At 44.8% G+C, this 13,030-nt stretch overlaps 1 protein-coding gene across 2 annotated transcripts; it reads left to right on the top strand.

Annotated features, from left to right (window-relative positions):
• Positions 1-175: 175 nt before the first annotated feature.
• On the top strand, positions 176-13,030 carry LOC139061479 (gastrula zinc finger protein XlCGF26.1-like). 2 transcript variants are annotated; one of them, XM_054735156.2, is made up of 3 exons: positions 176-1,133; positions 7,318-7,430; positions 8,460-13,030. In XM_054735156.2, exons 2-3 carry the CDS (start codon positions 7,421-7,423, stop codon positions 9,785-9,787), a joined length of 1,338 nt encoding a protein of 445 aa, XP_054591131.2. In that variant the 5' UTR covers positions 176-1,133; positions 7,318-7,420; the 3' UTR covers positions 9,788-13,030. The 2 variants fall into 2 exon arrangements, with proteins under 2 accessions (XP_054591131.2, XP_054591129.2); XM_054735154.2 differs by having other exon boundaries at positions 176-331.

The raw sequence follows: 13,030 nt of genomic DNA on the forward strand, positions 1-13,030 counted from the left end.
TTATGTAGAACAATGCTCACAGAAGACCCAATAAACAACTGAGTGATTCCCTTAGAGATATTTACTTACTGAAAAATAAACCCTATAAAATATTCTTAATACACAAAGACGACCTCCCTCCCTCACTGGATTCAGGGAGCTTTATGTCCATCTGATCCGGGGCCTGGGAGGAGCGCAGGATTGGGGGTGGGTACGAGTTACAGTCTCCATTAAACCGAGAAGAGAAGAAAGAAAATGCGAGAGCCGACGCAGCGCCCTGTGGAAACTTTATTTCTTCAGAATCAGATAATATATGCTGTGGTCATCGTGACGATCGTTGCTCCAAAATAGGGTGAGCAGAAAAGCATTTCTGTAAACTTGCCCTAGCCCTCTGGATCTGCTGCTCTTCCTTTGACCTCTCTGACGACTCCCTGCTCCTCCTATGGACGCTTGGTCCGACAGCGTACCAACGCGTTGGGAATCCCATCTCCACATTACCGCACTGGCTTCTCTCATCTCTCATAACAGAGCTCCCTAAATGTTGACAGTTTGACTCTGTGGTGGCGTCAGCCATCTTTTATGGCGTGGGTTGTCATGATTGCTGTTTTTATAGCTGAGATGGAGATTAGATACGCTCAATTACACAAAACCTAAGCAAATTAGCGCAAATTACCTATGAATAACAAGCCCCCACAATGCAGCTCAAAAATTGAGTCCAACCCGGAAGTACCAAAAATTGCAGTTCCACCCTCATCCACTAGGGGCTGGTGTCAGAAGCGAGCAAATCCTCATTGACTCCCATGTTAAAAATACCAATTTCACAGCAGAAATAAACATGTTTACAGCCTGGTACCAAAACATGTTTTTTGTTTAAATGATCTAGTTTACACTCATGACAACTCTGAGGGGGTGAATGTTTTTCTCACTCTTCTGTTTAAGTGTATTAAAAGCCTAAAATTCTGTATAATTACTGAGCATCAGACCCACGTGACCACAGAGAGGCCTCAGTAGAGCCTCCTGCTCCGAGATTTTGAGTCTCTGTGTTTGTGTATTCTTTTTTGGATATTTTTTATGCAATTGTTGGACAAAATGACTTGCTGTGGCATTAATTGCACTAATAGAGCGTCCAAGGAGTCTCCACTTCATTTTTTTCGGTAAGTGAACTTATATTTATGTATTTCAGGTCACTGCCGAGCTGAGCTTAGATTTTAACATGTACTGTTTAACCATGAAATTTAAATGTAATAGGGTAAAACCCAGTGCATTTAACATAATGCTGCACTTTAGAAAATGGGTTGAAATATAACATGTTGGCGGAGCTGGGTTCCGACTATCGGCTTGTGGAGCTCTCGGGAGACCGATGTTTTCCACCCGGTTCTCCCCAGCGGCAGCTCTGCACATCTCAGATCACAGCGGCGCTTGTTTGCTGCTCGGCTGCCGGCTTGTGGAGCTCTCGGAGACCTCTGTGTTCCACCAGGTTTTACCCAGCGGTCAGCCCGGCGTATCTCTGACTCAGAAGCTCTGGTGTTGTGCACAGTTAACTCCGGTTGTAGCTAGGTTGCCACCTAAGTTAGCTTAGCTCCCACCTCCGCGTTAGCTTTGGGTTAGCTTCAGGTTAGCTTGTAGCTAGTTCGACCGGGTGTCGTCAGTTGATCACAGCCTTACAGCCCCACCCTCAGCTCCACCTCTCTTCCCTTTTGTTGAATTGTCTGGGCTTGATGGAACCTGTGACACGGTCAAAATGGCGGTGGTGGCCACCTCCCATTTTAGCACAAAAACTTGTTATTGGAGCCTATGGAAACCCATTGTCCAATATTTATATGTCGATGATGAATACTCTAACCCTGCGTAATTTAGCACTTTCCGGTCGGCTCATGGGTCCCCGGAAGAACGAGTCGACGGGGCTAAAATACCTATTTGCTAAATATTTCCTAATGATGGGTGTTTCGACCACGCCAGTCACATAGTTTGAGATTCATCAGCTTGTAAAAGTTTGTAATTAGCATGACTACAAATTGTCGTGGGGAAGAGGGAGCTGAGCCAGAAAGCCAGGCTCTCGATTTACCGGTCGATCTACGTCCCAATCCTCACCTATGGTCATGAGCTTTGGGTAATGACCGAAAGAACGAGATCGCGGATACAAGCGGCCGAAATGAGTTTCCTCCGTAGGGTGGCCGGGCTCAGCCTAATGGGCCATTCCCATCTGTACCGGGTCGGCCCGGGCCGGGTAGCCCCAGTCGGCCCCAGCCTGGCCCGGTTGATTCCACACATCCTTGTCTTAAGCCCATGTGGGCTGATTCTACCCACCAATCAGAGGCTTGCTCTAATGGAAGGTGTGAATGGGCTGATTCTACCCACCAATCAGAGGCTTGCTCTAATGGAAGGTGTGAATTTGCTGTCAGCAGTGGGCGTGTTGGCCCTGGTCGGCCTGAAGCAGTACCCCTCGGGAAGAGGGCCGAGAATGAGCCTTGGTTGGCCCGGGAAAATTCCAGGCCACCCAGATATGTAAACAACCTACGCTACCCGGCCCGGGCCGACCCGGTACAGGTGGGAATGGGGCTTTAGAGATAGGGTGAGGAGCTCGGACATTCGGGAGGGACTCGGAGTAGAACCGCTGCTCCTCCGGATCGAAAGGAGCCAGTTGAGGTGGTTTGGGCATCTGGTCAGGATGCCTCCTGGACGCCTCCCCGGGGAGGTGTTTCGGGCATGTCCTGCCGGCAGAAGGCCCCCGGGTCGACCCAGGACACGTTGGAGAGGTTACATCTCCAATCTGGTCCGGGAACGCCTTGGGGTCCTGCCGGAGGAGCTGGTGGACAAGGCCGGGGAGAGGACGGCCTGAAGCTCCCTAGTTGGGATGCTGCCCCCGCGACCCGGACCCGGATAAGCGGAGGAAGACGAGACGAGACGAGACAAATTGGACATCAGCACGTCGCATATATGACGTCACCACACAAATCTGTTCTCCTCTAGCGTAGCTGCTACTTACTAAATGGCCAGATTTAAGGTGGGTTTTTTTCCTCCTGAAGGAATGATTTTAAGTTTGCTGAATTTACAGCCATTTCCTTCAGTTTTTCTCCGTGTCTGGTTTGTAGTGATGTGTCGGTCGCGAACGAACCGGCTCTAAGAGCCGGCTCTTTGAAGTGCACGACGGGAGCCGGCTCGTCATTGGGAGCCGTCCCCTCCCCCCCCCCCCCTGCCTTGGTGAAAGCTACAGGCGATTGGTCAACATGTTTAACTGTGTGACCAGACTGTCCACACACAGAGCAGTAGGGGCAGGGAAGAGGGAGGATCATACTCAGACAGACACACAGCAGAGCACATGGGGGTGGAGGGAGACGAGAGGGAATCAGGAGGAGGAAAAAGGCGAGCGAGAGGGAGGAGAGCGCGACGAAGACGGTGAGAAAATGAGCGCCAGCAGTCGGAAAGTGGAGATTTCTTAAAGTGTTCAGTTATTAAATCCATAGAATGATAAATATTTGATATATTGCTTTTTTTACATTAGTAAATTATTTTACATATAGTTCTGCATTATTTTGGTTATAAATGTACTCTACGCAACAGAAAATCTGAGGAGCCACTTGGGAGCCGAAAGAGCCGGCTCTTTTTGGTGAGCTGAGCCAAAACAACCGGCTCTCTAAAAAGAGCCGGAATTCCCATCACTACTGGTTTGATGACGTCACTTTTGTGATGCGTCTTTGTAGTCCTGGATTTTCACACAAAGCCTAAAATAGCGTTTCCCCCGTTTGAAAATAAGCACATTCTTGGTATCAAAATGTGTATTTAAAATTCACGGACATCAGACTCCTGCTTTTGTTGCGTTAGCACACACCTTGGTACTCTGCCACATTTGCATCAGACTAGCTCAAATCAGTGTGAGACAAACCTGTGTGTGACATGGAAACCTTTACAAGTCTTATAGCTATGACATTATCCTACACACCTGCAAAAATGTCAAAGCATACAGATTCACACAAAGTAAAAAAAAACTGAAGAAAATGAAAATATGGAAAATAATGTTGAGAAACAGCTCAGTAAGGGACATTTTACAGCATCAAAAGAAATAAAATACTACTGATATTTAGATTCCAAAAAATTACAGCTGTGTAGCATTTTCTATTATTGTAAGACAAATGAAGAAAAATTTACCACATGCCCAAAAATTGTCCAAGCTGTATAAAGATTGTAAATGATAACACTTAATGTGTGTATGCACGTAGGAGTTGGGTTTGGGGGTCCTGGCTTGTCTTGAACATGGGTCCTCAAGGAAAAAGGTCTGGGAACCACTAGAAGATGGCTGATGACACCACAGAGTCAAAAAGGTCTTCAGGAGTTTCCCCGGCACTCCTGAAGACCTTGTTTTTTTACTAACAGACAAGGATGTACAGTCAACTCGCTTATTTTTTTTAATAACTTTGTTGGAGACTGAGGACGGAGATGAATCGCAGCGATCATTCAAAGAGACTAGCAGGCCTCAAAGTATCTTAGCATTTGCAGCGAACATGTTTTAACAGATGTTGTAGCAATGTAGCTACAATTTGTTTCCCTTGCGTCAGGTGCTGGTGTTATGTTGTTTTCACTTCCCCCTCTCACAAAAAAAATAAATGGTGAATGGTAAATGGCCTGTATTTGATATAGCGCCTTCTAGAGTCCTGGAACCCCCCAAGGCGCTTTACAGCACAATCAGTCATTCACCCATTCACACACTGGTGGGGATGAGCTACGATGTAGCCACAGCTGCCCTGGGGCGCACTGACAGAGGCGAGGCTGCCGAGCACTGGCGCCACCGGTCCCTCCGACCACCACCAACAGGCAACGTGGGTTAAGTGTCTTGCCCAAGGACACAACGACAGCGACAGACTGAGCGGGGCTCGGACCTGCAACCTTCCGATTACGGGGCGAGCACTTAACTCCTGTGCCACCGTCGCCCCAATAACCCTCACCTTAACGCTTTAGCACAAATATAATTTATAAAATGACTGTGTGGTACGATTTTTATACTTGTTATAGGGTTTTGGTTAGGGTAAAGGTTAGGACACGCATTTTTTTGGAGTGGATGGTTCCAACTTGTGGCTGGGTGGAGGTGAAACAGATCTCAAGGGGAGAACAGAAATCAACAGAACACCGGCACCCGCTCCCAACGAAGGGGAAACAAATTCTACCGGGGTAACTACTTTGCTACAACACTGGGCACGATTAAGGTTCATATATTTCATGAGGAAGACAGGGACGGGGATAAACCTGATGGGTTTATACTACTGATAATCCTAATGTATGGATGGATGTTTCACCACGGAGGACGCACTGTACCATCCACTGAAGTGAAATGCGAGATAAATATTTACAATATTATTGCTCCAATGTATGATTACATGTGTTGTAATGACGTTATTTATTTAGCACAAGCGTCACCGTTCAGAGATATCTTGTCTCATCCCGGTGTGCGAGTAGCATCTGAAACCGGTGACCCCCCCCCCCCAAGCAAAAATAATTAATGGTCTATGGAGTTTCAGAAACCTAGCCCGGTTGGGGCGGTAGGTATTAAGAGCAACGTGCTCCTGCGGTGTCCATGAGGGTGCATGGGGTTGGTTAGTGTTCCTGCTATGTCCGTCACAGTGGTGGGTGGGGTTTGAGCGGGTGCGCTTTACCGACTTCCGGGGAGGTTTGTTACCGGAAGACGAGATGAACGGCTCTCTACAGGGACTCGGCTCTCATCGTTCACTTTGAAAACCCGTTCAAAAGATTCGATTCGCTCGTGAACGTCACATCACTAGGTTACTCACAAACACAGAGCACCATGGGGGGGGGGGGGGGACTAGATGGCTCAAGCATAACCAATCAGAAAAAGGTGGAAATGTCAACCGAACCGCAAGGTGCTGCAGTTTTTTAGCTATAGTCAAAAATGGCGTCTGGAGACAGAGCAAACATCGTTCTTTAGAAGAAAGGCTTTTAGCGGTTCTCCTTGTTGTGGTTTTAAAGACAAGTCCAAGTAATTTAGAACAGAGGAAAGAGCAGCAGTGAGCTGATTGGCTCGGTTTGAATTCTCAGGGGGTGGGGTTATTTGAATAGGGCAGTTCCCAGCTCGCCAGGCTATAACAAACCAGCCGATTTTCAGACATGTCCCAGACGCGGCGCGGCTAACGATAGGATCGGTTTAAATTTTTTCTGCGAGCTGCTTCTGGAATGTGTCAATTACCGCAGTTAGCATAGGGCTAGACAGGAAATCACACACGGTTTCAGTGTAAAATCCCCAGTAATTAAAAAGTATTGCAATGATACAGGTCAATATATATATGGGCTGCATGGTGGCGCAGTGGTTAGCACGAAGGTTGCAGGTTCGAAACTCGGCTGTGGCCTTTCTGCGTGGAAGTGCGTGTTCTCCCCATGCGTGCGTGGGTTTCCTCCGGGTACTTTGGTTTCCCCTACAGATCACAACATGCCCTATAGGTTAGAAATTGTAAGTCGCTTTGGATAAAAGTGTCTGCTAAGTGAATAAGCATAAACATAAAGCTTAGGTGTGACTTAACGGCTTATTTACTCACATTATTCTTCCAGAAGTGCAGCGGTGACTTTTTAATAGCTTTAATCCTGGCAGTGGAGAGGAACAACATCATATATGCTGTTCCCGACCAAGGTCCGTCGTCCATTCACTCAGTACATTGTATCCAAACTGGACAACTTTAGGGTAAAGTTCTGGATGACGACAGATTTAAAGACCTAAAACGTCTGCAATGTGTCCTCTTACTTGGGGAAGGTCCCTAGTCGACAGGAGGGGGAGAGGCTGGCAGAAAACGTAATGAGTCTGATGGAGCTCATTCTGGACGATGGGAGGAACAGACAACTGCTTCATGTAGCCGTTGCTGGCACAAGATGCTGCAGGCAGAGAGGGGTTCTCCAAATCGGTGTTTCGAAGTGTCTCCTTGACAATCTGTGCACCAAACAAAAAGAAATCTGTGTGTTGGGAGTTCCTTGCACCCAGTTGTGACAACCGGGAATGGCAGAAAAGGAAAGAATAAGTCAAATTATGCCTGAAACTCAAAAATGAATTGTTTTCTATGAAAGGAAAAGCATCTCGTTTAATGAAAGTAGTAAATGAAAACAATGTGAAAAACTCACACCAGCCTATTCAGGTAGTTGAGTCTTTTAGTGTGAAAACGATTCCTAGATAACCTGTAAATACTCAAATAATATCTGTGGCACATTTCAAAGCAAGTCTAATTTTATGATTTCATAATGGCAGTCGCTGGAAATGTCCTCAGCTGATTAGAACTAAACTGTTGGATGCATAGATTTTTCTGAAGCAGCATCTTAATCAGCTCTCCTGCTTTGTTTCTATTGCAGCTGTTAGCTAAACACGGCTAAAGAAGACCTGCTCCCACTTCAGGATCATCCATCAGCTGGGACTGATTCATCGTGTTTACTTCACCATCTGGATCTGGACAGCATGGATACAGGTGTGTGTGTGTGTGTGTGTGTGTGTGTGTGTGTGTGTGTCTAGATTGTCTGCAGACAGACTTCAGTGATGCACAAACACAAAAAATATTAACATTGGATCCTGGAACCCTAAATCAACTCCATCTCTTATTTCTGTCACGATTGAACCAGTTAACACATTCCTTCGCGTTCCGAACCCGAGCCCATCCCAATCCAACCTGCTGGCTCCCTGCATAATGAATGGAAGATCCAGGGAAGTGCAGCGGTTCGGCGAGACCGGCAACCGGATGGTCTAATGGTTGCTTTCGGTCTGAAACGTTATTGGCAGATGGTTTTAGACAAATGCAAGAGAACTACTAATTTTTTTTACTTTATTTATTTTCATAGTATATTTATCGCTATATAATGTTAGAGGGTAGTTAACTCATTCGCTGCCAGCCGTTTCCTGATCGGTAAAGCCCTTCGCTGCCAGCGTTTCTCACCGTTTTTACAGATTTTTTTTAAGAGTGACAGAACGTTGCGCGCTAGGATGATGTTGACGCCAAAACAAAGCGGAGACTCACCTCTTACATCAGGAAGAATCCGCGCGTTTCGAGCGTTATCCGTTCTTTCATAATCCGTTGTTGAATTGTGATCGGCAGAAGCTTTTTCAGTTCGCGCCTCACTTTTTTTTTTTACAGCAGCGGCCCAAAACGATCTCCTAACACATGGATGTTCTGCTTCCTGATCACGCGACGTGTAACATACGTGGATGAAGATCGGCTTTACAGCTGAGATGTTTTTTCTCACGGTGCGGGAGCTCGCCCGACGCCCACACAGTAAAAAAATGCAATGACGACTTTTGTCGTCATTGGCAGTGAACGAGTTAAGGGGCATAAAAAATTATTCAAGCTAATTTTTTTTCTAAATTTGCAAATGCACATGCATTTCCTGTTTTCTGAGTCAGTTCAGATCTCACCAACTTAAAGCAATAACACAACTGTTATAAGTGTGATTTTAAAGCTGTAGCAGTTGATAATTCACACCATGTGTTTCTGTATTTCCTACAGACATTCAACTGGTGGTTAAAGAAGAAGCTCCTGAAGAACAGAGTGCTAGTGTGGACCAGCAGGACGCAAATCTCTTCCACCTAAAGGAGGAACAGGAGGAACTCTGGACTAGTCTGGAGGAAGAGCAGCTCCATCTGAAGGAGGAAACCGACACCGCCAGGTTTCCATTCACCGTAGTTTCTATTAAGAGTGAGGATGATGAAGAGAATCCTCTGTTCTCAGAAGTTCATCAGCAGCAAGTCAAAGACAGAGATGTTCTGTCCAGTAGCTCAGCTGACCAGATGACCGCTAAAACTGGAGGAGGAGCAGAAACAAGCATGAACACAGATCTGAACCCTCATGAACAGACATGCGATTCTTCAGAGACTGAAGTTAGTAAAGAAGAGGAAGAAGATGTGAATAGAGACTCCGAGCTATCAGACTTTGGGTCTGAAACTGGAAAAGAAGAAAATAACTGGAATGAGACCTGGCCTTCTGAGTCAGATGTTAAGACTGTTAAATCATTTAGCTGCCCTGAGTGTGGTGAACAGTTTCCCCACGAGTGGACTCTCCAGAAACATGTGAGAGTGGCATGCCATTCAGCAATACGGTCTTCAGGGTGTTTTGTTAAGAAATGTGCTCCGAAAGTTCAGAAAGAGCAAAAACCATTTGGCTGTGATTACTGTGGAAAAATGTTTAGGAGAAAAGCCTTTTTGAACAACCACGTGAGAGTCCACACAGGACAGAAACCTTTTATTTGTGAGCTCTGTGGACAAAGCTTTAGCCAAAAGTCCACTTTAAACAGTCACATGAGAGTCCACACAGGAGAAAAGCCATTTTCTTGTGAGCTCTGTGGACAAAGATTTAGCCATAGGAAAATTTTAAACAGTCACACACGAGTCCACACAGGACAGAAGCCTTTTGCTTGTGAGCACTGTGGACAATTATTTAGACATAGGTCAACTTTAAACAGGCACATGACAGTCCACACAGGTCAGAAGCCTTTTGCTTGTGAGCACTGTGGACAAAGATTTAGCCAGCTGACAACTTTAAATCGACACATGCGGATCCACACAGGACAGAAACCTTTTGCTTGTGAGCTCTGTGGACACACGTTTAGCCAAAAGACAACTTTAAACAGACACATGAGTGTCCACACAGGACAGAAACCTTTCACTTGTGAGCTCTGTAAACAAAAATTCAGCCAGAAGACACATTTAATCAAACACATGAGTATCCACACAGGACAAAAGCCTTTTGCTTGTGAGCTCTGTGGGGGCAGATTCAGACATAAGATAAGTTTAAACCTTCATGCAAGAGTCCACACAGGACACAAAGGACTAATTTAATTACACAAGTACCAAAGGGACTCTTGCCATTTTTACATCCTAGATGTAAAAAATATAGGAGATATGTGTTTTTTAGCAACCTAAATGACTTTATTTTGTATTTATTTTTTAAAGTGGGGGGAACCGCATATATCAGTATTGGTTTATATCGCTATCAGAAATTTGGAGTTAGACAATATCAAGCATCCCCACTTATAAGTGGAAATTAGTCCTTAGCCTGTACGGTTCGTCACTGGACATGGTGCTTGCTGGCTGGTCACTTCACGTATCAGCAGCGAATCTGACATCCCAAAAGCGGGAAACTTTGTTCTATGGTTGTAACTACAACCTTCACACACTAGATTTTGCTGTGGTGTTTGTGTTCCATATTCAGTCGTTAAAGGGTGAAACTATCATATGAGTGAGACTCATTAAACGCAAAGCAAGATATTTCAAACTTGTCGGTTATATGGCTTACAATTTATGAAAATCCCAACATTTTAAATCTACGACAATTAGAATCGTGTCGGACGGATGTTCGGAATGTCAGATTTTCTGAATGCTGGATGGATATTTGGAATGTCTGATATCTGGAATGTTGGTTGGAATATTGGATGTTCAGAAAATCGTATGTTCAGAATGTTGGATCTTCTGAAAGTTGAATAAATGTTTGGATTGTCTGATGTTAAGCATATCAGATGTTCGGACTGTTGGATGAATGCCCAGAATGTTGGATGGATGGATGATTGGGATATCAAATGGAAGGTTGGTCAAAATGTTGGATATTCAGATTGTTGGATATTCAGAAAGTCTTAGATTCATAATGTCACTGGATGTTTGGAATATTGGATAGATATGTGGAATGTTGGATGTTTGTAATATCAGACATGCAGAATAGTTGGAATGTTGGATACTTTGGATGTCAGATGGATGTTCGGAATGTTGGATATATGGATAGCTGGATTATTGTATGGAAGGATGGTGGGATTGCCAGATGCATGTTCAGAAAATCAGATGTTTGGAATGTTGGATGTTCTTTAAGTCACATAGATGTTAGGAATGTCAAATGGTGTTTGGGATGTTGGATTTTCAGAAGGTCTTATGTTCAGAATGTTGAATGGATATTCGGAATGTCAGAGGTATGGAATCAGGGCTTAATTTGAGCCGAATCTTGCCGGAACAAGATCCGGGAACTATTTTATTTTGAAAGGACCTTTCCGGCAACTGTCTGCTAGGATCCGGCAACTCACGCGACCAACTTGTGCTATACGCAGGATTTGAATTACAGGTGAGCTAAAGGGAGCTCCTAAAAGCCCTCATCAGACCCAGGGGGAGCTTGAAACGATCCTGGTTCTACTTATATTACATTATCTAGGTGGACTCTCCAGGGATTATTTAGAGCTGAGAGGCGCAGAGCTCTGATTGTTGACGCGCTCCAGACAGATGCATCCTGAGCACGGCCACAGTAACATTATCAAAGTGTCGCCTCCTCAAAAACAAAATTACCACGCGATCATTCATGTCGGCTCATTTTCTTTTATGTTTTCTGTCTTTTATTTGTGCCTGATGCGTTTCGCTGCTGTGGAGCGGAGCACATCACCTGTTTTGTCCACCGGTGACTTCACCGCACCGGTGCGGCCGGCGAGCACTCCACTGTTTATGCGGTCGGTAGATCTTTTAGAACTGCAGTTCAAAGGTAACTCATAAGGTGAATATATATGAACCCAGGAAGCAGTTTCTCTTTAGGATTGAGAGGAGATGCAGGAAGATAATAAACAGACAGGACAGAAAAATAGTCAAATAAAAACAAGTTAGTTTTTGTACCTGCTGGTTGCAACAAGCAGACACCATTGAAGGTAATGAGAAGTGAGGAACAGAAAATGAAATAATTATTTTAATGTTTAGAGCAGCAGGAACTCTGAGAGGCTGCAGACGCATCAGTGAGTTTGCGGCCGCTGTGCAGGGGGAGGGGGTGGCCAAGCAGGGGAACAGTAAAGATGCAAAAACTACCGATGTTGAAAGAGATGCCTTAATTTAGAAAATGTGGGGACAAATTTAATGACAACCCCAACCCCCCCTTCCCGTGCGTGTTCCGGCATCTGTTTTACCTTTAGTGAACTTTGGTTTGACATCAGTATTTGCGTTCCGGGAGGGTTGGATTTACAAATGAAGCGCTGTATGGTATGTTGGATTATTGAAATGTTCGATGGATGCTTGGAATGTCTGACATTCGGAATGTGGGATGTTCTTAATATCGGATGTTGGGATTGTCTGGTGGATGTTCGGAAAATCAGATATTCAGAATGTTGGGTGTTCCTTAAGTCTATTAGATGTTTGGAATATTGGATGCTTCTCATCTATGTTGGTTTTCATGTTTGGGTCGTTGGGTCTGTATGTTTTGAGACTTTAGGACACAGTTTTCTGCTGAGAAGTTGTGCATTTTAAGAAGATAAGGTCACATTGGTCATGTGACCCTCAGGTCTTTACCTAGAGCCAACATTGGTGGGATGATTAAAGATAATGACAGATGACCGTATTTTTGTATTCTACTGCCTGTTTACTTACGTATCTTCCTACCAACCATCCATCCATTCATCATGGTCCGCCTAGCCGGGGTCAGATTATGGGGCAGCAGCCTAAGCAGAGAGGCCCAGACTTCCCTCTTCCCAGCCTTGGGCCAGCTCCTCCAGGGGAATCCCAAGGTGTTCCCTGGCCAGCCGAGAAACATAGTCTCTCCAGCATGTCCTGGGTCATCCTTTAGGTGTTCTCTTGGTTAGACGTGCCAGAAAACCTCACCAGCGAGGTGTCCAGGAGGCATCATAACTAGATACCCGAGCCACCTAAACTAGCTCCTCTCAATGTGGAGGAGCTGCGGATCTACTATGAGCCCCTCCCGGATGAAATCATCCTACCTCTAAGGGAGAGCCCTGACACCCTTCAGAGAAAACTCCTTCCCTCATTTGAGATATTTAAACCTGATTTAAGTTAAATGTTATAATTTTTCTTGTTTTTAATGTAAAATTTATTAAGTGAATAATGTCTTGACGTGTAATATGAGTGCTAAATTAGATTTGTGTATTGATTTATATTCATGACTTAGAAATCATTTTACTGCAGAAATTCACAAGGTTCAATATTTTCTGTTTCTTTTGTTAAAGTTACTTTTTTAATTCTTCTTCTGTGACAATTTGAAATTAAAAGCAACGTTTTTATTTTCAGTTTTCATGCTGTTCTGTGTTACAAAGAATTAAAGGCACAATTTGC

The sequence above is a fragment of the Nothobranchius furzeri genome, chromosome 14, assembly GCF_043380555.1.
Source record: "Nothobranchius furzeri strain GRZ-AD chromosome 14, NfurGRZ-RIMD1, whole genome shotgun sequence".
Classification (NCBI taxonomy): Eukaryota; Metazoa; Chordata; class Actinopteri; order Cyprinodontiformes; family Nothobranchiidae; genus Nothobranchius; species Nothobranchius furzeri.